The sequence below is a fragment of the Osmia bicornis genome, chromosome 10, assembly GCF_907164935.1.
Source record: "Osmia bicornis bicornis chromosome 10, iOsmBic2.1, whole genome shotgun sequence".
Taxonomy (NCBI): domain Eukaryota; kingdom Metazoa; phylum Arthropoda; class Insecta; order Hymenoptera; family Megachilidae; genus Osmia; species Osmia bicornis.
The window spans coordinates 9326292-9351015 of record NC_060225.1 but is presented as its reverse complement, the minus strand read 5'-3'; the positions used below and the strand labels follow the sequence as shown (position 1 = coordinate 9351015).

The following is a 24724-nucleotide window of genomic DNA, read 5'->3' as shown; positions in this document are numbered from 1 at the left end:
GACTTCTGTTTTTCATTTCAGTTCATTGTGTAAGGTGGCGCATTCTTTTACATTCTAAAGTTCGCGGGAGAATTACGATGCATATTTAATAATGAACAGCTTCCTTTCTTTTCCTTATCGCGATAGCTGTTTTTACCTTTCGCGTTGATTTCTTATTAACTAAAATATATTTTAAAAAGATTAATAAAAAGAATAGCGAAATTATTTTCATTATTTATTAATAGAAATATGTACAGATGTTTCTGTAATTGTGTATAGAAGTTTATTCTGCGTCTTCTTCGTCGTCGTCTTCTTGGCTGTTAATCTGGAAGTACCTTAATTCGTAGGTGTCTTTGTCTTTTGAAACGACACGCAACCAATCACGCAATTTATTTTTCTTCAGATACTTCTTTGTCAAATACTTAAGGTACCTAGATGAACATGTTATAAAATTAGTGCAAATATCGGTAATCTTGTTGGAAATAATGTCAATTCCGAACAATTGCTATACGAGAAGAGTTTTTCTTTTGGAAACGTGGATAATAATTTGAAATACACGACAACACCCACCGCTTAGAGAAGTCGATATCGCTATTGACGGACAATTTCATCTTATCGCGTTCCAGTGTAACACTGTTACCAAAGTTATTGGTTTTGCCTGAAACCTTGATCCTTTCGTGCAAGTATTTTTCCTGTAAAAATAAAACATCGTTCATATAGTATCGGTCACCATGTTTACGCTAGGTTAAGATGGGTTTCAATATATTGAAATACATATGTAAAGTATAAGTAAACGATATCTTCAATTCACCTATATATAATATTGAATTAAAATTATTGTATAAGGATTAAAGGATACTCACAAAATTGGCTACGTCCATAATGTTGTCCTCTGCAGGATGTGTACAGTCAATGGTAAACTTAAGGGATACCTTTTTCTTTTGGCCTTTACCCCGAAGGGCTTGTTTTTTGATGGCCGGTCCTTTAGTCTTTTTCGCGATAGTCTGAAAAACATGTGATTTTTCATTTTAAAGTTGTTTTAATTAGACAATGCTTTAGTTGAGCAAGACACATGTGCTAGCCACTGAAACGACGTGACCCGTCAAGTAGTTTACATCCAACGAAATCTGTGTAATCATTTTGAAAACACTAATATAATTATATCACAAATGAAGGCAGTAATACATCGAGTTATATTTTCATCGAATTTTCAGTAGATCTCTATGCATTCCTAAATTATTTTCATTTATTTTGCGAATAAGAAACTCACCGGAGCCATGTTTACAAATGGTCGACAAATGGAAGAGCCTACCACTAGGAGGCAGTACGATCGTAAATGTTCTCAGGGACGTACCTATATAGATCAAGTGGAGCCCTTCGTTAAAAAAAAATTGTTTACCTGTACTTTTTCCGGTTCCGTGTCAGATATAGTTTTGGCGGTAATCTTAATCGTATTTTTACGATTGCAATATTCGTAATACGTAATCTATTTGATGAAAAATAAAAGAATAGGATAATAGTAATAGAGCATATCTTTTATTGTTGTTGTTGTTGTCATAATTGTGTTTATTTAAGACTAATATACAGTAACATCTAAAACTAGATGAACATAGATTTCTCGATCAGTAAATCGAATGACGTTCAACTGAATCAATTATCGCGATTATTAATCGTATCTCTATACTTTGTAATAATATGTTAACTGCCTATGTGGTGAAGCCTTTTTTTTTTTTTTACGTATAATTATTCTCGCCATACTTACAAACCTCTTAAATAATCATTCTTCTATTATTCGGTTGGTGGATACAATAATAATAATAAGCTTTCTTGGAGAAAAAGGGGAGGGGGATCAAGATTCAAGGATGATTAGTTTTAATTGCATTTTGAGCAAGGAAGGTATGTCTCGAGAGATCGATTTTGCAGCTTGAAAACTAACGATAAGTATCTATTATTTGCAAACCGAATCTTATTTTTATCGATTTCTCGTCGATAAAGCTCGACCGCAAACCCTTACGAATTTGTTCGCTTAAATTTATTATCTCTCCTCGTTTAACAACGCGATGATTATTGGATTTTATTCTAACAACAACAAGGTAGATGTTTCTCAATCTTTCGTGTCTCTGTTTTCAGAATTTACGGATTAAGATTTTCTTAGAAATCTATTAGAGCACATAAAGATGGTACGTAATTACAAATGTGAATTATTTCATCTATGATATTCATAGTTTTCACACAGAAACTGAATGGATAGTTTATTAATTAGGCCAGCAAAAAAGAAAAAGTATTAAGGATTCTTCGATTATCGTTAATTATCAAAAGAACTTTTATATTCGTTCTTTCTTTGATGTTGTTTTTTTTTTGAACTAAGAATTTACCGATAATACATATTAAAGAGTTATTTGGTGATTACTAAGTACAGTGAGCATTTTCTTCGGTGCGATTCCACACGTAAAAATAATAGAAAACCTTTGTCACGATTGTATCCTCGAACGTTTCTTTTTTTTTTTCAATTGTAGTTTATCGTTTCTGAATATATAAATAATTTGATAGTCGATCATTGAACTTATCGTACAATATACTTTACATCTGAATAACTACCCTTTATGAAGAAAAGGAAGTACATATTAGAGAAAGAACGAACGAGGGTGTTTCTAACAAGTTTTTGTTATATCCCTTCCCAACGAAGTTAACAGTTTCAAGGTGGTGATGTTCACATTAATAAAGAACAGTGAAAGCTATAATTATACAATATCTATAAGCTATAAATTCGAATCCATAAAAACAGAGTTTGCAAAAATCATCTTCCTCGATTCTCGATTTTATTCACGACAAATTGCTAATCTTCCCGCGTGAATAATGAAGAATAATAAAATTTAATGTTAACAATCTCTCTTTCTCTCTCTCTCTCTCTCTCTCTCTCGTTCTCTTGTACTCTTTCTCTCTCTCTCTCTCGCTCTCGCTCTCTTTCTTGTTCGTATTTACTACATATTTATAAGTCACGTTATTTATATGTATTTTATGTATTATGTATATATGTATAGTTCATTCTTACATTGACAATTCGTAATAATTTATGTACATGTTACACGTATATACGTAAGATACACATGTTTATCCACCGATTCAGTGGACGAGTAGTTCTCCACGGTTTCTTTCGTTTCCCTCGTATATACCCGATCTTTCTGTTCCTCTTTTTATTCAGCTATGATTAACTACGAAGGAATACGTGTGGAGAAAATTCGATTAGCCGAGAACGATGATACACGTAAGAATTGTACCCCTATCTAGATAGATTGCTATCTCTGTCAGGAAATAAACGTTCTGGAGGGTCGATCAACTTTCTTTTCTATTCGGCACTCTAAAGCCTAAGTTACATTTGTAGAGTTAAACGTAGGTTACATTGGTAGAATATGGGGTAGAGTATAGCAGCGTTAGTAGGTTGATAAATTATATTATAACACTATCGTTGGTATACCGAATATTCCATTATTTATTCTACCAATGTGACACAGATGTTAACGTTTGCCATTTCGTTCCTAAAACCTACACGAAACTCAACGTTTGTAGCCGTATATTTTAACACATTAACTGCTTTCACAGGAACTAGTATTCGCCTCGTTTTCACATTTAGGCATATTCGAGACTTGATTGATTGAGATCGTGGAAGGAAAAAATGGGCGCTCGTTCGATCGTGGTAGAACAGCTTGCGGTTCGATTTCCAGTGGTTTTTCTTCAATCGGGGCAGTTAACGCGTTAGCTGTTCGTTCCTCGATTAAAACGTTTATTTCATCGTTAACCGGTTCGATGTTCTCTTTCTATCTTAGGATCGTAATCAGAAGAAACCTATTGATCGAAGGGTTTTTTTTTCGCACCCTTTTCGCTTGAAAGCATTGATATTTTTTGATGGATCGGTTGACGACTCGACTAGTTGTGCTCGAGTTTCTTCAGTGTTTGTTGTATTATGTAGGTACTATTGTATCGTTTTTAATATCTGTTGAATAACTAAAGTGTTTGTCGATCGACTTAATGAATTCCAATCGAAAAGGGTTTAATTAGATTTCAGTTTCCTTTTTTGCTTTGATTTTCACGCCAACAAATATCGCGTTGCTCGCTTAAGATTAGCTTGGAAAAAATTCTTATTGCGGTACGGTGCAGAGGTGTTTATCTTGTTTACATTACGCTGTGAATGCCATTCAAATTGCCGACTAACGCGGCAGCAGCAGCGGTATTTGATCCACCGCTAGCAGGTGCTGCTGGTGCTGGAGGAGCAGCAGGTGGTACCTGGCCTGGAACTCCTGGTGGTGGGTAAGCATAAGCTGGCGGGGGTGGTGGTGTTGATTCTGGCATGAATTTCGCTGGAATTGCAAATCAAAAGGATTAGTTCGGATCAAAATATCATTGCTGTCTTAATCAGAGTGTTTAAACAGAGGATTCAACATTTACGACATATCAATTAGATTAGATTAGATTATTAAACTGATAATTAATTATACTTTTATAATGATTTGGTTTAACGAGTCCTGAACCCTGTTTTAAATACTCTTATACCGTTTAAATTTTTAAACAGTTACAAAATTATTGTAACAGAGAAGAGTAGTTTGCGTGTAAGAACGAACCAAGATTAACAAAGACACCTAGTCCCCTTCTGTACCTTATCACTTACTTATTATCATTATCATTAGGTACAGACGAAGATAGAGTACACTTAAAGGAAAATATAGTGAAAGAACATTTATACAGATAGAGTTCATTGTTTTAATCCTTCTTAAACCTATCATAATATGTATTAGAAAAATTAAGTCACGTTAGAGATTCCTAAAGTGTGGAGGAGAGACTGTGTGAGTGATAAATTTCAGAATTTTTCAATTCGAAAGCAAACTTAAAGTTACAAAGTCCTTTGAGAGTTTCGAGAGAAATAAAAAATAAGATGGTTCGGTATTTAATTGGAACAAAAGAATAGTTATGTATCTGTCTGCTCATTGGCTAATCGGTTAGATAAATGTATTGACCTATAATTATAATCAGAGTACAACCTGATTATGATTGAAATGACACAGGTTATCTCTTGAAACGAAACATACGTAATTAATCATTAGGAAGAGGAGGTATAGAGAAAGAAACAAATAAAATGGAAAAGAAAAAGAAACAGAAAAAAAGGAAGAACATTTTAATATTCTTACCTCCTAGTGGAGTTAAAGTTATAATAGGTTCTAAAATGGTCCTCTTCTCCATGGATGTGAAGAAATATTTTTTCTTTAGTGATCAACAAGCTCGATCGAGCTTTTAATGTTCTTTATTTTTCTGGCCACGACCGTGATCGAGGCGAATGTTTCTTCGCTGATTAGTATCTGTTTCGAATTGATTAGAAAAATAAAAAAAAAAAAGAATAAAAATAAAAATAAAAGAAGACAAAGCGAAAAAATCCAAACCTAAACACGATCGTACCCAAAACATTGATGCATAAAAAGTTTCCACCTTGTTTTCTTTCCTTGTTCTCTACAGTTTGTCTTGTCTTTTTTTTCTGATTACGCACTGTAACTTTTTATTCGATACTGTACAATGTTGAAAGCAGCATAATTATGGTCATAAACGTCGTTAATAATTAACAGGTCGACGGTCAAGGTAATCGCATGACGGTACACCTATGCGTTTAATAAGTTCATAAATATAGTTTTTGATCGTTTTTAAACGCTTATACGATTTCTAAGGGAAATCGTACTTGAAACTTTTTCTCTTCCTCCCTGAACAACTTTCCTGATCCCTTTCTTTGCGCGTTTTTATTCGATTCTTCAAATAAGATCACATTCAATGGAGGAATTTTAACAATGATGTTTTCATTGAAATTGTTCTGCCAAGCAACTGAAATGATTGATTGTTGACGGGAAATTGAGCGATGACGCGAAGAAAGGGACTGGACATGAATTCGTTTTTATCGGAAGCTTAAACTCCAGTTATTCGAACACGATTACAGGTGGAAACAAGAGCAAACAAATAAAAATCAAAATGGAACCATCGACGACTTCCTCGAGCTGTTTGAAAAATCACGGTACTGAATATTCTTCCCTTGATTTTTTTTCTTTATGTCGAGCAGGTGATGAAAGACTTTGAAAAGGTATCGTTTCCTCTGTGGAATGCGATCTTTCATTTTTTAGAATATAATAATTTTGTGTTCCTATCAAAGTAAAATACCAGATTGAAGAAACATCGGTAAAATTCAGGATCAGATCCTTTGATTGATTTTGTTTCATTTTCTCTAAAGAAATTATAAATGAATAATTTCGTATGCAACGATCTAATAGATTCCACGGATTCCACGGTGATCATCAGCTTGCTCGGTTCTCGTCGTTAATGTTATATCTTCGCTATTATTATCGTTATTGTTGTTATTATTATCGTAATTATTCTTATTATTCTTATTACTGTTATTATTATTATTAATATTATTTAACATGTATACATAACATCTGTAGATAATTCTTCAAGCCTTAAAACGAACCTATATAAGCGCCTCGAGCAAGTCGAAGCAACATGTCTTTCTTTTATCTTTCATTCAACGCGTTATTATTTTATTTCATTCTCCTTTTATCTTGGTTTTCTCTCACGACAGATTTATTTTCTCCGTTTCTTTGCACAAGTTGCTCGGAAACGTTTGTTGCCGTCTTCGACGAAGGCAGTCTGCTTCTACTAATTTTTATTCATATATATTTTTTGCATTTTTTTTTTTTTAACTTCTTTTTCCCCCAATTTAATGAAAGGATATAGAGAGATATATATGAACGAATAAAGAATGCTCGTAATTCTTTCTCTCTCACACTCACTCTTTCTTTCTTTCGTTCATTCATTATCACGCTCACTAATTTTGCGTTAATATTTGTTTAATTGTCGGCGTTTGGTCATAATCGAACGAACGTGAAGGAGAAATGATATTATTTACAGCACGAGATGTACACACACGTTACGAACCGAGCGTGCGATCCGATATCTCTTATTAGATTTTTCTTCTTTTCAATCCTTGACAAGCGTAAAGTTTCTACCGATTTCTCGTCAATCTTTAAACGAATAGAAGAGAAAAGCAGCGAGGAAAGAGCGAAGGAAAATTGAAAATTTCATCGTTCTAGAATATTTTCTTTGTCTCGTTGAAAATCTTTTCAAGCATACTTTTAGCTTTGCTTCTGGATCACACGCTCTCCCTCGTAACTTCATACACGTTTTATTTATAAAGTAAACGTCGATATACATTTATACACATATATATTTATTTATATTCGGCACTTCTTTACGAAGGAAAGGGGGGACACAATGAACATTCCCTATGGTATATGTACTTTCTGCCTTCGTCGATGAGGATCCTCTCATATTTTCCACGGACACCCTGTATCGCGAGATATTTTACTGTTTTTTTTCTTCTTCGATTTTTTTTCCTTTCTAAACTCTCTTCAATCTTTTGTACAACACTGGCCATCGTTTGTCGCGTGGGTTGATTCGGATAAATGAACGAAGGAAGGCAAGGATCGATTTCAATGTTACTGATCAAAAATATTCGGTGTAAAGATCGCATCGTTGAATTAAGAGAATTATACGTTGATTTTGTTTCATTTCGTAGGAATTTTTCAAAGCCAACCTTCGTTCATTCGTCGATGTTCGAATTCGAATAAAAGTTGCAAGAGGAACCGTGACTAAAGTTCTTTTTTTATTTTTTTTTCTCTTCGATAAAACGTAGCACTCATTCCCGTTTCCGATCTTCTTTCTTTCTTTATTTCTCTCTTTCTTTCTTCTCTTTTTTTTTTCATTGAATCTTCGAAGATCAAAGAATCTCTTCAGGGTTGTTTCTCAAAAATTCGGCCTATTTTTTTATTCGTCGTTCTTCGTTTTCCTTTTCATCTTTATGATACTTTGTTGTTGTTGTTTCTGTACGTAGATTTTATTCGATCGTTTTCTCTAGCTGCTTTTACACGTTTAAATTCCCGTTGTTTTCCTTCCTGTTTTTATTTTTTTATTTTCTTGTTGTCGCTGTTGTTGCTGATGATGCTGTTGCTGGCTTAACTTTACTCACGTGTTCAGTTTTGCGAGTCACTGCCGCTGGTGGCGCTCGCTGAAAAGAACAACAGGCGATTGTTTTTTTTTTTTTTTTTCATCCCTGCCCTTATCCAAACGATCACTTTTTAACAATTTTCACCTCCGATGTTTATCGTTCATCGTTCGTTTGTATTTCTAGATCTTTTGTTTCTGATACAGTCTACATGCACAATTTCAGACTATTATCGTCGGGGACAAAGATCAAAGCTTTATGAAATTTTTATGATGAAATCGTCAAATCGTGTTAAATTCGATGTTCACTTGTATTTTGAATGAAGCAAGAATTTAACACCTGATACTTTATATCTTTGTCCACGAGGCTACATTTTTAACTAAATTAATTCTACACAGAAATCCATATTTTGTTTCAAGCATATCGCATGCAATTTACGATTACATTTAACACTCGCTATTTCTCAAAACACGTCAGACTATAACACTGATCGTTCGATAGAAACGTGCTATCTTGAATATTTTACTCTGTAAACTTTGTTCAGAGTATAAAAAAGTTTCTTTTATTCCTTCTTTTGTAACTTGCTGCTAGCTTGGACGAAAGCGTTTCATCGAATTTTCTTTGTTCGTCATATGTTAACACGTTTTCTTTAGCGAAGAAGCCATGCTTGATCACAGAAAATCTATTCATCTACATACGTCAATCGGAACGTAAAACATAAAAACGTCAGCATGCTTTGTAAATTGTTGCAAGCAACAGCATTGAAGATCGTCCCAGAAATATTTTATTTTCGTTGAAAATAATAATCTCTTCAGACATATACGCATTTATAATGCATATATTGTTATGTAGCTTGTATATTCTGAAACGGTGTTCGAGTTTAAGAGAACGAACGAAACCGATACCGATACCTATACCGATAATGAAAGAAGAGAAAAAAGAAAATTTCATGCTGAAACGAATATGCAGAAATCTTGAATTCGTGCTACGCGCAGAAATTGATTAAATTGCTCTCTTCTACGCGCAGAAAAATGACGAAGAATTAAAATTAAATGAAAGAAAAAATTCTTAGTATTTTAGTTTTCAATAAGAAATCGAAGAAGAAGGTTATAAAATGAAATGATACCGATAAAGTGCAACAATAAAAGTTGTAGCTTACCGTACCGAAGAGAAGACAGTGAGGGTTAAACAAAAGCTTTTTATTTTTTTTTTAGAAACTTCTTTCTATTTTTGTTGTTACTGTTGTAGATGTTATTGTTGTTCGTAGTTGATGTTGTTAATTTTGTCGTTGTTGTGTTGTCCATTCGTGTGTTTTTATTTTGGTCTCTGTTCACTGTTGTTTGTTTTCGAAGAAATTCTTTTCACGCGAACGATTCTCGTTTTCTTGCCACTGATCTCGTATTTTGACCAGCAAAAAAAATTGAAAATCACTGGCTGGGACTAACTTCGGGGGAGGAAAAAGACAAGGCAATACCACCAAAAGTACAGACAGACACATAACAATAATTACGAGGCACGGGTTTGGTTGTGAACGATTGTGTAGTTTTTCGAAAATATCTTCTAAACGAGTTCCTTAAGTCGAAAGTTGGTAAAAAATGTCGCGTGTTCTTCTTCGAAAATCTCGCTCGTCGTTTCAGCGATAACCATATTTACATTTCACTTGGTTTATTTTGATCAGACGCGGTTTCTGTTGCAATATAGTCAAAATTATGGAGGCTTCGAGATGGCTTTCAGACGGAAAGAAATATAAATTTTTCTTCTGGCAAAGCCTCGGTTGTTCATGTTTGTGGTGTCGCTGTCTAGATCGTGTTATTTTGGAGCAGATATTTGGGTTGAACGAGGCTGTGATCGGAAATTCATGAAACACCGTGTCTTTTCGCACGTGGAAGTTGAATTGCCGTAGTAATAACGTCGTTGTTTCATGAATAAACGAGCTTCGAAGGATGGCAACGGTTGTTGGGAAGAAAAAAAAAAAACACAGTGACAGATACACCAGCAAGTACCTATTACAGGCAGACAATACGTATATAACACCGATGGTAAGCGTTAATTTCATAAGGATCTTATGTGAAATAGTCATATGTTAGGTAATTAAAAAAAATTCTCGATATCCTTGACCGTTCTGTGAAATAAAATTTTCAAAGATTCTTATGAAATCGCGACCTCTTGCAAAGGGGAACACTTGAAAGAATTGATGGAACTTTGAAAGGTGGGAAAACGTAAAAGTTTGATAAGGAAACAGAACAACGAGAACAGAGATAATACGTATCGGTATACACAGGTATTCGTAATACACGTCCTACGTGAAAAGATAAAGGGATAAAAGAAAAGGAAATAAAAATATATATATAATATATATGTATATAGAAACAGAGAGAAAGAAAGATAGAAAGGCAACAGTAATAACGCAATGTCGCAGATTTGTTGCTTTCTACCTTCAAACTCACTCACACACAAATCTCTTCCACCAGCAGCGCATCTACATGAAGTTCGCTAGACGAAAAAGAGAAACACATAGAATTCACACATGTTAGATGATGAACAGTGGAGATATTAGTAACACGTTAGAACCTGTGATTCTTATCCTTAATTTAAATTTCATGAAAACACCTTTTTCTTTGGGGAAAAAATGATAACTTTACCGTTCGCGTAATTATTACGAGTATTCAGGCTTTATTTTTCTTTCGGTATCTCGTCATAGCAACGATTAAAAAGTTAGGATTTAAGCGAAACATGGTGACACTTCTGTCGACAAGACTTTATTCGTTCGAGAAATCCCTGAGGATTATTTCGTAAGGAATTTCTCGAATAACCGTGCAAGCTTATTGGCGACACTTCGTTCGAGACATTGTCGTCATTCCTTTTTCTTTTTCTTTTCGGTTGCGTCGTGCAAACACAATATATCGTTTCGATCACGGAGACCCATACAGTCTCAGCATAAAAATATAGATCGACAGAGACAAATAGTCAGTGGAACGATTGATTCGGTTTTGTAATTACTAATTTACAATTCTGTTTGATCTCGTATAACTAAGATTACTTCCGAATTCCGAATCAGTCGTTCGAAATCGTGACAAGGTACATTGACCAGATGACACAGAACACTTAAACAATTACAATGGCAGTGTCATTAGCTTCGATTAGTGCATGTATACGTTCAGTTACTTACCAACGATAATGGCCAGTACGATCAGTCCGATGACACCCATGATGATCATCATCTGTAATGAGAAAATTAACAAAACGATGTAGAGACGAATCGATCGAGTATCGATAAATGATATCTGACGAAGAATATGTTACCTTTAGATTTTGTAGCCAGAACTTCCTCTTTAGCTTTCCTGCTTGTTGTTCAAATTGTGATGCTCCTTGCTGAAGCGCATCTGTAACAAGATATAGAATAAATATTGAAATTGAAACTGAAATCGAAAGGATTAAAGGAAGTAGAAAATGGTAGCGACGACGGTCGGACTGGGCGTAGTGAAAAAGATCGAGGATGGTCAGCCGTGGTAGCGCGGCATTGCATCCCATCGATTCGAGAGCGTCACAGTAATCGATATCAGCGTGCAGTCGGACGCGCAGGGTCGAACTACTTTAATGCCGCGTACAGAATGAATGGAGAGGATATCCTTCTACTTCTAACAAACGTAGACAGTTGCTCGACCTTCGGTGTTTAATCTCCAACTCTAAACCGACGCAGGATTCTTAGCATGTAAATCTCTCGCGTGTCCTCGCTCGTTGTCGCTTGTTTTTTATTCATCGCTTTTATGTTTATGGAAAGTTACGCGTGTAAACGGCATTATTTATTTATCTGGGCTCGCCCATCTTGGCTGTCTTTTCCTTTCGAGGAAAGAAACTACTGTACTTATCCTTAGGGAAGAGTTATCGACCAACCTGCTCGATCGTCGAGTTCTGAAAGCTTCTGATCACGCTCCAGAACCTTTTCGACGTTCGTTTTCATAATGTCGACGACCTCGTCGACCTGCGCCTGCGTCGCTTGCAGTCGTTTTTGCGAAGCGATCTGCTGCGGCGTCCTGGGACCTCCGACGATTCCATCGGTACCTGCACCTGCACCTGCACCTGCAGCAGCATCCGGTGCTAGACCGCCCTCGGTCGCCCTACGAACAATATTCGTATTAGAGAAATCAACAAATCCTCGAACGTAGAAACTGAACGCGTTGGATGATTAAAGCTTAAAGCTGGCAGATAAGTTTTCGCGAGATTTGCATAAGCGGCTATTCAATGGGAATTCAACCTCAGGGAAGAGTAATTTAATCCTTTCAGTTTTTCTTTCCCAGACTGGCTATTCCAGCCTTTTATTAACGATAACGATAAGAGCCAGCTGACGATCTACTCAACTCGCTCGTTGAATTTCATTTTTCCCATGGAAATGAACAAATTACTTCCACGCGAATGTAAAAATTACTACCTCTCTGGCATCCAAAATGGAAATTATTTATTGTCTACTGTATGTGGAAAGTAGCCAGGTACGCGATGAATAGGAAAATTTGTGTAAATTGTTCGGTCGAAATGAAATTCAAGGAACGGTAATTGAATAGCTTGCTACAATTCTGAATTTACTATCGCTGTAAGGTAGCTCTATCGTTAAAATATACGGTTCAGTGGAATCGTGAAACGCGACATTTCTACCTTTTTCTCAAAAGTTCTATGTAAAAGTTACGACCTCGTCGAATGCTCTATGGTGGATGCTGCAATTTCTCCATCAAAGGTTAAAAGTAATGCGAAAGGGTAAAGTTCGTGACACTATTCTACCCATTCGTCAATGGTTATCGTTTTCTTAAGATTTTCAAATTTCCCACATATTAGAGTGCATTTCGCTTTATAGAATCTATGATTTACACGAATGAATGCAGAAAAGATATAGAATTTAGATTAAAGAAAGAATTGGAAAGGTTAAGTCTGATCCAACTTCCTCGAAGATATTTCATACGTAAATGCGGCTGACCTTTCGCGCAGGGTAAGACCTTTCCAGGAACAACAGGGATGTTAGTTTAATTATCGCGATAGTCTTGCGTTGGCGTTACCTCGTATTCGAATTTATGTTTTAACACCCTGCTCAGTTTTCAATGCTTTCTGTTAAATCATCCGTATTGTGTTTCCAATAAACTCTTTGTTTCTTTCAAAACTAAGAAATTACTGTATTTAAACTATGGAATTTATTAATTGTAGTTGGAGTAATTGTAATAATACCACCCCTTCCTCTAGCATTGATAAGAAAATTAAATTTGTTTCCCGAGAATTTTTAAAGTTGTTAAATAATGTTAATTACAGAGCTTGTTACTTCAGCCCTAGGTAAATGGGCCAGTTGCATCTGATAAAGCCACTTGTTTCGCGCGGAGGCCAGTCAGTTTGTTCTTGGGCTTCGAAGAAGCAGGGGTGTTTTTTTTTTTTTTGCGATTCGTTTTACAAATTCACATGACATTACAATGACATTAGCGATTAAATAATTTTGCAGGATGCATCAAACGAATCTATGATCTCCTCAATGTATTAATAGTTAGTTATACTGAGCAAATAAATATGAAACTTCAGAAATGTTGAAAAGAGGTTTTGAACTTCCACGTCAATTTGATTCTTGTTCGTAGTGTTAATTTATTTCGACGTTCTATTTAACGTTGGTCTTCTTCCCTTTTTGATCATTCGAATTTCTGTCGATAAAAAGGGAGCACGTTCCCGGTGGAATTGGAATGAAAGCAGCTAGAATGTTGCCGGTTGGATGGTAGTCGATCAATGTACGTTTCGATTCGGAGTGCGTGCTCGAGACGATGAATCAGGCTTTTCGAACATGTCGAGCACCGATGGCAGGCAGATTAAAAAGCGATCGAAGAAGTTGCGGGTTTTATTTTTGGCAACCGATCGAACGACCGAGTGGCAACAGCCGCCGATCGATCCGCTATTCCAATATCCCTATCACAGCAAATAAATAGAATTTACGTCCTTTCTATTTTCTCGAATGACTCAAACACTTTCTAAACTACCTACAGTCTATAAGGGTATCTATTCATCGAGGACACGATATTGTATAAAAGCATCCATTAATAATGTTTCAGAATTTTTGCAACGTTAAACACTGTTTGGGGACAAAAGAGGAAAGCGTTCACCTAGTTTGAGCTTTTACGCGGTCAAGCGGCTTATATAATCGTATTAATGTATCGATCGAACTCGATTTACTATTATCGTTATTGAATTATTTTCCGCTAAAAATTTTCACAAAGACAATTTTTTGATTGTGCTGTACCTTTCGAGTTGAATTGTTTTAAGAAAATTTTACGTATTTTACGTATAAGGACATCAAGTTTTTTTTGAAAATATTCGCGTCTCTGTTCTAATTTTAGAGCTGTCGTAGATAGCACAAGGTTGACGAAAGATACTGTTAAATCGATTATTCTACCATGGAATTTTATAACTAACAGTATTGTAGAAAAACGACCCGTTTTACCGGGGGCTTCCAGAGTGTAACCCGTATGACGTCAAACTTATCTTTTCAGATTCGAATTCACAAAGTTCATTGAGAGTTGAATTTCAATCGCCTACGCGCCTCATTTCTCTGTCTATTTTTAGACAATGTTCAACTATTAATTTTAATTAATTAACAACCAAAAAGGTGTGATTTTGAAATGAATCAAAAATAAAAGTGTGTTTGCTATTTTTCGTTGAAAAGCATCTGTAGTTAAGTCTGTTGTTCAAGTGGTACTCTACGACATGTCTGACTCTGTCAGGGACAATCTACTTGGAGCCAAGCATTTTCGTGTAACGCCGGAAAAGCGTATCTTTTTGTTTCACAGTCAAAGCTCGTAGAATATTGCTGCAAATATGCTCATCATTGATTATCTAAATATAGAAACTGCCAGTTGAACGTATAACCCGGTGTGTGTTCGCGATTGATTGTTACCGGTACGTGTCTGATTCTAATTAGAGCTCACGATTCCACCGGTCGAAATGTTACTTCTTAATAAAAATTCCATAATTCATAAAAGGGGTTATAAAGGAGTTAAGGGGTTGTAAAACTAGAAACTTTTAAAATTTTACCCGTGACGCAAATTATATGTAGTTGAAATCTGACAAATTTGAACCGAATTTGTAGCCCTATTATGTTTTAAATGTTAAATACAAGTATGCATTTATTTGTCTCAAGTAGCGAAAAAATGCTGGAGTAAGAAATTAAATAAAAGTTTCAAACGATCAGGACCTTTAACGTAATCGCGTGAAAGTAAAAAGAAAAAAATGAATAGAGACGATCAGCTAAATCGTTCAGCTTATAGAGTTGGATAGTAAAGGAGAAGCATCTTGAGGACTCAGAATTCAATGACCGCAATTTTACCATTGAAATCGGTGTTATCGGTCTGCTTTAAGCTTTGCTGCACTTTATCGGAAATTCTGGCATGCTGCGGATAGGCCGTGCAACGAAATCGATTGGTGACAAAGGCTTAGGAAATTGCGTCTTAACATTCGTCTTAGAAAATTTCATTCTTAAAACGAATCGATACCCTACAGACACGGTGGGCTCAATTGTTATATAAACTGCTTTATTTGCAACCATGTTATACATGTATGTTGGTTAATGGCGATTAAGGAGGATTGAAATTGTACACTTTTACAGTGACAATCCGTGTTATCTTCTACGTTGAAAGTTTTCGATTTAATCCTGTTACGAGTCCCGGTTTCTTTCCCATCGATCTAGCTTTTTTTAAATTCTTTTATAGATGTTGCTTCTCGTTATAATTTCTCTTGTCTTTTGTTATTTTTCCTTGCTTTCGTTATGATAGAATTCGTTATAAAAATTGCAACACTTAAATTAAAAAAGAAAAAATCTTTACTATGTAGCTTCACATCATTGCAACGTATCTTAGTATATCGTTAAAAAGGAAAGAAAAATTTTTACATTCAGGTTAAACAGCAGGTTCTAGAAGAACTCGTAGCGATTAGAATTAGAATTCCACCTTCCCGTCTGTTAAAAGCGTTATAGATCCGCGAGGGCAATTCGATATAGATTCGTCCGCATAGAATCACCAGTTCACACGGCTGTTCGATTTCACTCCGAAGAAAAATCACTCTTTCTCTGGCCAACAAACACAATCGGTAGATTTTCGTAGTTTTACTCACATGTTCTTTGTCGATCGCTGTTGGTTTCCTGAACTAGAGCTATTCGCTGACCTGCCAACCCCGTCAGATAACCGCGTACTTTTCACGAGCGACTGTCACCGACTAGACGGTTGTGGTATTGATAAAATTTCCAGCGGCACCGTCGCGATATCGCCGCCGTTCCAGCGATATCTCGACAACACTCGAACCTTTCAAATCGTCCCTCTCGGTCTTTTAATATTTCTAATTCATCCGATAATGTTTCCTTTTTCGATCAACGGGTAATTAGAAGAACGTAGAGTCTCGTTAAATTCACTAATACACGGAGTTCAAGGACTCGGGTAGTAATAGAAATTAAATTTTGCCACCTTTCGTAGGACGTCGAGAATCGATGTATCGAACATAGAGGTTCGACCTACGAATTCGAGTAGCGCGCTCTACGCATGCGTGGGAATTTTCAGTCAATAAGCGGCAGTCAGCCGCAACCCTCATGCGCAAACACACCCTGAAATCGCGTCAGGGATGTTTCTTTGACTTCTCGGTGCCCCGCCTCTAATTCTCATGAAAATAGGCCAACGACCGACGTGATTTGTTGTATTGTTTCGAAATTGTGATCTTTCGATTAATTGGTTATGATACCGGCATTCGGGAACATTCGGGAAATGGCGGGCAAATGGATAGCTCGCGGTCGTGTTTGTCACTATCGGGAAGTACGAGTTTGACGGAGATTTTAGATTCTTTTTTCGCGTCGAAGCATAGTTTGGTGATGTATATTTATACGCTCCTGGCGACGCGATGAGAATACGCGCACGAGCATCCGCAAGATGTTTTATTTATGTCCTTGTGATTTTTGTCGCGAGGCGAGGGTGTCGTCTGAATTTTTCTCCCCAAAAATGTTGCTAAAAGTCGAGGGACGGAAACGCGAGATGGATCGCCCGTATGGTGAGTGTTTCAAATGAACGATTCATAAGATTTCTAAAAATTCGATTGACAATGTCAAGATTTAATGAAAAAGTATGTTGATTCCTCTTAGACAGCGCATAGTGACAATTATTAATCATCAGAAGCGAGCTGTATGACAATTGAATACAGATTCTATTAGTGCTTTTAATTAATTAATACACGCAATTATAAAGTAATTGTAATTAGTTTAATGTAAAGAAATGTTTTCAAATGCATATACATTTATAATTTATATAATTTCATTGAGATGGCAGCACGCGTGTTATTTGAGGAATTTGAGTTTGAGCTTTGCGTCACTACTATATTTCAAATTTCTGTTTACAATAAACGTTAGAAATAGATAATGATATTTTCCAATACCATACGATGAAGCAAAGATTAGATTAAGTAGATTACTCATGCAGGCGATGTACTTAAAAAAATCTTTCTAATAAATATGACGTCACGGCTATCGCCATCTTTATCGTGTGTCATGTACTGTTGTCGTCGTAAAGTGTACTCGTCATCGGGATAAAGTTGCAGTTATCTGTCATTATTTATTCATAAATTTTATTTCTTCTTTCGATTTTCTACTTTTACTTAAGAGTAAGTGCTACAGTTTCTTTTTGACGCTTAAAACAAATATATATGTAAATGTTCACTTCTGAATATTCATTTCCTTTTAAGAGTAAACAGAACAACATATTTCGGTGTACAGTTTTGTATTTCTTAATATGTTAATGTTAGTTTTACGTTAGTATCTTATCGTTTAAGCGTTATGAAAGAGTGCTATAACATTTTACAAAATTTCTATCGGATATTCCGGTTTATTCAATTGCTTGTTGAATTTTGAGGTTATGGGTGTGTACAATAATGGATGGTTGCATATACTTGCAACTTGTTGACAATTTTTCTGTGTACTTCCTTACCGTATAATGTTAATTAACAAATATATTATTTTTCAAGGATTTTATATTAGATAATTTGTATGATTACAGAAATATGGACGGCAGTGGTAATTCTAGAGATGGAGATGCGGCTGTTCAAAGAAATTCACAGCAAGCAGGTTCTACAAAAAAGCTGCAACAGACCCAAGCAACCGTGGATGAGGTTGTGGGTATCATGAAAGTAAATGTGGAAAAAGTATTGGAAAGAGACCAGAAATTATCAGAATTGGAGAATCGTGCAGATGCTCTGAAACAGGGAGCCACTCAATTCGAACAGCAGGCAGGCAAATTGAAGCGAAAGTATTGGTGGAAAAATCTGAAAATGATGATCATCATTGGCATCATCTGCGTTGTTATCTTGATTATCATCATCGGTGAGTGCTAGTCTTAAGAATGATACATATTTAGTAGATTTGCATTTATATCCTTACACAGGTAATTTTTAATGTTTACACTAGCTTCGGTCGTACCAGGATCGTCGGATTCAGACAGTCCTAATTAAAAAACATTGTACCAAAAATGGTACAGTGTTCAGGGGTTGTTAATTTATGTCCTAGAACAAAAGTTAACTATGGTAAAGTAAGTGCTGGGCATACAAAGTTAGAAATAACGCGATTATTAATTATTAACGATCTACGGGGTACATTTAAAAGAGTTATCGTCCATAAAACGCACAAAAAAGTGTTATGCGAAACTATATTTTTGAGACTTAAACTTTTTCATACAAAAAAAAAACGCACAACTATTAGACTAACTTCAGTATTAATACGGGTGGCCTTTTGTAAACCATAAATGGACAATACATTTCATAATGTTATCTTGTTGGAATACTTATTGTACATTTATTAATGATATACATAATATATAATATAACGTTTATACTTTTTCTCCATCGGTCTTTGGATGTTTGAAATCTCCATATTGCCTCGATCCGATCCTCTCCAATATCCTACGACGCGTCAATGTCCAACAATTTGACGCATCGTATTTCCGTTATGTACATACGGATATAAGAGGTCGATCAAACGGTAAGAATACTTTATGGAGTCGGTGTGTACGTTTGATTCTAAAGCCCATCGCGATTACTTGCCTAGAATGTTCACTCATAAATATTCATCGACGGTCTCTTGCGAATACCGTCATGTTCCTTAGAGCAAACTCACATCAGGTCTGTCGAATTCGGTGAACAGTCCGCATTCATTCACCAACCTGATCGAACTTTCTATTTTTTTAAAATTATGGACAAAAACAACAACTCGTGTTTGCAATTCTAATTCGAACCTTCGATCGTGTAACTCGGCCAGACAAAACGTCACGACTAGAGATATGTAATTAATACGTGATCGATGGCCAATTAACAACGCGAGACTTGTCGAGCGATACCGGAAGATGTTGCGTTAACATGTTGATTAGGATCATCAGTGATCGACGCGTTAGATGTAGTGTAGCTTAAATTTGAAAACTAGCTAATTTATCTTTTTAATAATTAGAGTTTGAGTTCGAAACGAAAAGGCAACGTGCTGGTTGATGGTCAAGGACGAGCGTCGTCGGTCACGATCGAAGGACAATTTAACTGAAAGATCGATTGAAACGATCGTCTGTTTTTCTTTTTCGCTTTATGCAAAAGCTATCTATTTTCTTTTATCAGAAGTGTGATGTACTCCTTAATGAAATTCTTCTTTAGTAGAAAGAAAGCTACCTAAGAGTATTTACATTAGGAATATGAAACGTTAGAAATTGTTTATCCTTAATAGCGCGCGACAATCATTTTCTAATTTTTACATTTTAATCCCATAATCAATGAAACCCCAGAAATTAATCCAGGGTCTTGGTTGCGCGATGCTCGTTAAACAATCTCAGTTAACTGGAATTACATAATTACACGTATCTGCAAACAACGCGGAGATAGTGCACGTTAAGTGTATTTTATAAATCGATATGACAGTAGAATTATCTTAAAACCAATAGAGATAAACAATTATCTAAAACCAGATATTTATCGTCTGTTTAATTGTCTTTTTTTTAACGCTCGCGTCGATTATCGTTGAATTATGTTGACAAAGTCTTAGGCACTTAAAAGAAAAAGAAAAAGAAAAAAAATCCAAGTGTCACGTGCCGTTGACAAAGAAGGATACCGATTTTCCTGTAAACCGTGGCAAGCAGAAATCTCGGCCGCTTCATTCATACACCTATCAGTCGGCTGACGACCGTCCGAGCGGACAGTCGCTCTTGAAGCGAGTCTCGTGTCTCGTACGACCCTCCGAGACCCTTCGAATTCGAATCGTTTTCCTTCATCAGTGTTCTCAATGAAACTTTACTTTTTAACAATTTTTCGTCATCGAGCAAGTATTGGTAAAAAATATTCAGCTGGTTCTCGTGTGCGCGTCGAACGAGTGAAAGTTTCGGAATAAAATCCATCGTCCGCGAAGTTTCTCGTGTTCTTCTATCAGCGACGAGTTAATTTCATTATTAAACGTATCTTTTATTTACACGTTGAAATTGAAAATCGATGGTACGACGTAAAAAGGATTGAGATTCGTCAGGGAAGTTTTTGTTTCTGAAACATAGATCTATCTCGCGATGAAAAACATTGAAAATTTCAGAGTACACGAAGCTGCTATTACGGTGTAAATACGTTGTTTTTGTTTTCGGTATTTGGTAGCTGGCGAACGCGTGTCTCAGAGTGGTTCATTAGGTACATATAGACCGCGTGCTCGAAAGGACGTTTAAGCTGTTCAGACGGGAACAACTTTTGTTTTCTTCTTCTTCTGCTTCTTCTACTTCTTCTTCGAGTCTCTTGTAACGTTCCTCGGGATTTAACGATCGAAGATTGTACGTTTTCGCGTCTGTGCAACGAAACCGATAGTATTCTGGTCGATGCTTATTGTAAATTCCTTATCATCGTTTCACGTAATATCGTCGTTGTCGTTACGGTATCTCGTTTTCGGGATATTCGCGAATGTGGCAGAGTGATCGGTGAAAAATAAAAAAAAAAGGAAAGATCGTTCTGGGTGACGATAAATGCGTCGAAAGCGGGGATCGTGGTCGATAAATGTAAGTGGCAGGAGAGGAAGAGGAAGAAAGATTCGTCTTGTTTAAGAAACCTATGTAAGTGAAGTGCCGATCTAATTTGACCTAACCTCCTTCCTTTCTCTCTCTCTGTCTCTTCCCATTTTTGATCTTATTGCCTCCTATGGTTTCTGCTCGTTCTTTGATCGAACGAGTCCCGTGAATTTTCGAAAATCGTCCGCGAACTCGAGATCCAACATGGCATCGTCCGACAACGAGGGAGGACAAGACTATGGTCTGGGATACCAGAATACTTTGGTGAGTGTTTAACTTTTCTCACTTTCGATTCGATCCTGTAACAGGATCGAGCCGATAGTTTGTTTAGTTTTTAAGTTTCTTAATTAGTACATATCGGAGAGAACACGATGCGATATTTTGCGAAAGAAGATAAAGAGGATAGTTTCAGTGTCTAATTACTGTTATTAGATAGTAAATTAGAATAATACACTTTCAAGAGAATACAAAATGACAGGTTGCAAGAAGATAAGAAGGATAATTTTAGTTTTTAAGCTTATCGCTAGGCTTCCATTTCGTATTTTTTATTTTTTGTTTTCATTAATTACTTTTATTATTAAGCATTAGAATTAAATGACGTAGACGAAGAGATATGACCGGGAAAGGATAAAATTAGCGTTTGCTTGTTGAATTAAAGTGACGAGACTTGAAACGATTGACGCGTCAAAGGCAGCGGTAGGCAAGGGTTGCAAACCTATTTTCATGTTTATTCTTGGCCACGACGCCGACGCTAGTCGCGAATAGTTCGCTTTAGAGTTTAGAGTGCAATTTATACCGTTTGCAACGAGCGAACCACGTGCTCCGCCTTCACTTTCACGCCTTCATTTTCATAATATTCGCACGCTTTCCTCCATTCATCCTACGGTTGATTATATCAATCGATCGTCTACCGTACCTTCGATGAATCTTCGCTAATTTATCGTGTCGTAATTAGGCCGCTATTGTACCAGATTACACTAATCGAAATAAGTAAAAAAAAACATTTGATAAACACGAGTCGAAAAATTATTCAGACCGGCTCGAGACACGCGTGTTATCGATACGATTCCTCCGTTTCTCTTCCATCGAGTTTAAAAAAGAAATTGCAAACAGGTATGTATGCAAGTGGTTTTCCATCAAGAAATTATCAGAGGATTCGCTGTGAGATTTATAGAACGTTCTATTATCTGTACATCGTTTATCCTGCAAATAGTTGTAAATTATTAAACTACTTTGCTATCTCGAACAGTACTTGCAGGAGTAAGAAAGGGTAATATCGAGCTGTTAGCGAGAGGCTGTCCCGTTTAGATCGCCGTTCAATTCGCGAATTTATTCGAGTTTACAGTTAAACAGCTTGGTAAGAGTTTCTTTGGTGACCCAATATTTCTTATCAGGATTTTCTGCGTAGTAGAGAAGCTGGTATAATTGACTCGTGTTTACGAGTTACGATGATATGTACAAATTAATACTTTGTAGGCCGAGGAGCGAATGAAATGAATAAAGATAATATTAATATCGCAGCTGATTCTGATTCTCGATCTTATTAATGATATTAATTGAGCGCGATATTGCTTCGTATCAGTAAAATCATAGCCGATTAGAATCTATGGCGCGAATGTACTAGAGTATACCTATCCGACATACATTCGAACGAAATAGTTTAGACGTAATTGTGAAATAATTTAATTTGGGGAAGATCAGACAGGTGATCTGAAAATTCGTCTGAGAAAAGCGAGAAAAGACGTTTGTTGGCTGACTAACGCGTTCTTTCCTGCCACCCTCGCGTGAAGGCTCCGATTTTGCAACGGTGAAACGTTCCACGTGTCTGCCAACTGGTCGTGGATTCTTCAGACGCTGTTATATCAAACACGAAGACAATACGTCCTCGAGCAGACGCGTCACTTTCGAAACAGTCTATGCAAAATTACGGGGCAAATTGCCATTTTTAGCGACTCGCGATATCTTGCTCCGTCGTCCCCTCTTCCTATTAGTCGTCTTCTTTATTCGCGAGGACGTGTCGTGAAAAAAAATTTCATGAGTCATAATATCTTTGATTTTCTTACTTCAAATTTTAAGCATTAGGTAAGTTTTTTACCTAAATCAAGTGAAAAATCTCTGAGTCGGCTATTTGTTTTGCCTGTGTCTAACACTATCTGTTTTGCCTCTTATCGCTAATTTCTCTTTCATCTTCTAATTCTAGCAGGTCGTAAACTTGATCAATTTCCTTCTAATAATTACCAGTTTATTAGAGTATTAAAGTTGTTGATACTTTTAATTATTAAACCAGGATACTTGTTTCACTGGACAGAATTTATGCAAGAAAAACAGTATACCGATATTGTGTAACGAGTCTTTGATAATTCGTCTTCGAGTTTAAAGGTTCACAAACAGTTCGATTATTTCATGAAAAATATAAGGTCGATCGAACGAATTCTGTGTAGTTGGTCGATCGTTGTATTGCGATCCTTTGAAAGGCTAGATAAAAAGGATCTTACCTGTAAGAGTTATTGACGCACACAGAGGAGAAACAAAAACCGGTAAATTACATCCTCTCGTTCAGGAACCCCGTGTCTTTTTCTTCTTTGCCCTCTTCTATCGACGGCACACCATAGCGAAAAGCCTTTTTACCAGAGATTCCATCAGAGGAATCGATCTTCCTTGATATCATTCGATTACTGTCATTTTATTTAAACCATTAGTTTTATTAGAATTAGAAATTCTTTTCTGGCAAAAGATTTGCGTTCAGTATCAATCGTTTGATCGTTTGTTTTGAAATCAAACAACGATCGATGATGTCATCTCATTAACGTCGATTAACTCGTCCTCCGCGTTTCGAAGGTTCTCGCAGTGATTTTCTTTTTCTTTTTTTTTATCATATGTCTATATGTTCAGCTGATTCTTTTTTCTAACACCTTAGAAACAACGCAATATTCTTTTTGTTCCCGTCTTTCCACGACCGTCTCGTGCTCGTTAAGCAACGTAACGCGATCGAATATTTATGATGTAATCGCGAGCAGCGCTTTTCCGATCGTCATCGACACTTCGATTCGTTAGCAACGCTAGACGAAAGGTTATGCAAGTTTTGCATAATTTTTGCTACTTATCGTACCTTGGTCAGTGAACAGAAGGAAAAAACCGAAGAATCTAACCACGATATTTATCATTATTCCATTCGTTGTAACGTGAATGGTTTTTATCGTAAAAATTTTTTTTCAATTTTTCATTCTTGCCACAAAGATTGTTCGTACCAAAAGAAATGAATAAGTTCTTTACCATTTTGCAGTTTGTAGCTTTCTTTCTGAGATATAAGCGATCCAAAATTAGATGCCTGACTTCCGGGGTGCTCTACTTGGCGTCAAGGGCGTGCCGGAAGTGGAGTACCCAATTTTAAATCACCTGTATCTTGAAAATTAAGCTCCAGATTACAAAATGATAAAGGATTTTTTCCTTTGTTTTGCTACGAAGAAGTGAATCATTTTTGAAATATTTTCTATGGATGTATGTATGTAGGTTAAAAGGATTAAGCTCAAGGAAGCAATCGTTTTCATTGACGCGATGTAATCGCACGGATACATATGTAATATGCAAACAAAATTCGCGCTTTCAATTAACAAACGATCTAAACTAGTTATCGCAATCGATTAGTCGATTTCTAATACGA

General features: G+C 36.2%; 5 protein-coding genes across 12 annotated transcripts in view; 3 read left to right on the top strand and 2 right to left on the bottom strand.

The window, feature by feature from the left end:
* Nucleotides 1-18890, top strand: part of LOC114874186 (synaptobrevin-like) — a 31586-nt gene extending 12696 nt beyond the window's left edge. Inside the window, exons 1-3 of one of the 3 annotated variants that reach the window (XM_029183245.2) lie at nucleotides 16614-17053; nucleotides 18052-18374; nucleotides 18459-18890. In XM_029183245.2, the coding sequence (XP_029039078.1) occupies nucleotides 18056-18374; nucleotides 18459-18502 (363 nt within the window). In that variant the 5' untranslated portion in view covers nucleotides 16614-17053; nucleotides 18052-18055 and the 3' untranslated portion in view covers nucleotides 18503-18890. Of the gene's footprint in view, nucleotides 1-16613; nucleotides 17054-17491; nucleotides 17660-18051; nucleotides 18375-18458 lie in introns of those variants that run through there. The other 2 variants (XM_029183244.2, XM_029183246.2) reach the window with 2 other exon arrangements.
* Nucleotides 202-1359, bottom strand: LOC114874185 (60S ribosomal protein L22-like). The gene is made up of 4 exons (XM_029183243.2): nucleotides 1250-1359; nucleotides 843-983; nucleotides 550-671; nucleotides 202-410 (listed from the first exon to the last, which is right to left on the bottom strand). The coding sequence occupies exons 1-4, from the start codon at nucleotides 1256-1258 to the stop codon at nucleotides 263-265; spliced, it is 420 nt and encodes a 139-aa protein (XP_029039076.1). The 5' UTR covers nucleotides 1259-1359; the 3' UTR covers nucleotides 202-262.
* LOC114874184 (vesicle-associated membrane protein 2) lies at nucleotides 1494-16266 on the bottom strand. 4 transcript variants are annotated; one of them, XM_029183242.2, is made up of 6 exons: nucleotides 16133-16266; nucleotides 11903-12126; nucleotides 11312-11391; nucleotides 11178-11229; nucleotides 10444-10501; nucleotides 5272-8071 (listed from the first exon to the last, which is right to left on the bottom strand). In XM_029183242.2, coding segments are annotated over exons 1-5 (372 nt in total). In that variant the 5' UTR covers nucleotides 16135-16266; the 3' UTR covers nucleotides 5272-8071; nucleotides 10444-10487. The 4 variants fall into 4 exon arrangements, with proteins under 4 accessions (XP_029039072.2, XP_029039075.1, XP_029039074.1 ...); XM_029183241.2 differs by having other exon boundaries at nucleotides 10460-10501; XM_029183239.2 differs by lacking the exons at nucleotides 5272-8071; nucleotides 10444-10501 and adding an exon at nucleotides 1494-4334.
* Nucleotides 18891-20185: 1295 nt separating the features above from the next.
* Nucleotides 20186-24724, top strand: part of LOC114874165 (chloride channel protein 2) — a 25567-nt gene continuing 21028 nt past the window's right edge. The window contains exon 1 of one of the 2 annotated variants that reach the window (XM_029183175.2): nucleotides 20186-21327. In XM_029183175.2, coding sequence (XP_029039008.2) covers nucleotides 21268-21327 — 60 coding nt within the window. In that variant the 5' untranslated portion in view covers nucleotides 20186-21267. Of the gene's footprint in view, nucleotides 21328-23058; nucleotides 23146-24724 lie in introns of those variants that run through there. The other variant, XM_029183180.2, reaches the window with a different exon arrangement.
* Nucleotides 21372-24724, top strand: part of LOC114874172 (uncharacterized oxidoreductase YjmC-like) — an 8916-nt gene continuing 5563 nt past the window's right edge. The window contains exon 1 of one of the 2 annotated variants that reach the window (XM_046287378.1): nucleotides 21372-22176. The gene's annotated coding sequence lies outside the window, so the exon portion shown is untranslated. Of the gene's footprint in view, nucleotides 22177-23078; nucleotides 23146-24724 lie in introns of those variants that run through there. The other variant, XM_046287377.1, reaches the window with a different exon arrangement.

Excerpts from the sequence above, each read along its gene's own strand:
- LOC114874185 (XM_029183243.2), bottom strand. Across the intron at positions 672-842 it reads TTATGGACGTAGCCAATTTT|GAAAAATACTTGCACGAAAG; the intron begins GTGAGTATCCTT and ends TTATTTTTACAG. Across the intron at positions 411-549 it reads GATATCGACTTCTCTAAGCG|GTACCTTAAGTATTTGACAA; the intron begins GTGGGTGTTGTC and ends ATGTTCATCTAG.
- LOC114874184 (XM_029183239.2), bottom strand. Across the intron at positions 11,392-11,902 it reads AGAACTCGACGATCGAGCAG|ATGCGCTTCAGCAAGGAGCA; the intron begins GTTGGTCGATAA and ends ATCTTGTTACAG. Across the intron at positions 11,230-11,311 it reads TCTGGCTACAAAATCTAAAG|ATGATGATCATCATGGGTGT; the intron begins GTAACATATTCT and ends TTCTCATTACAG.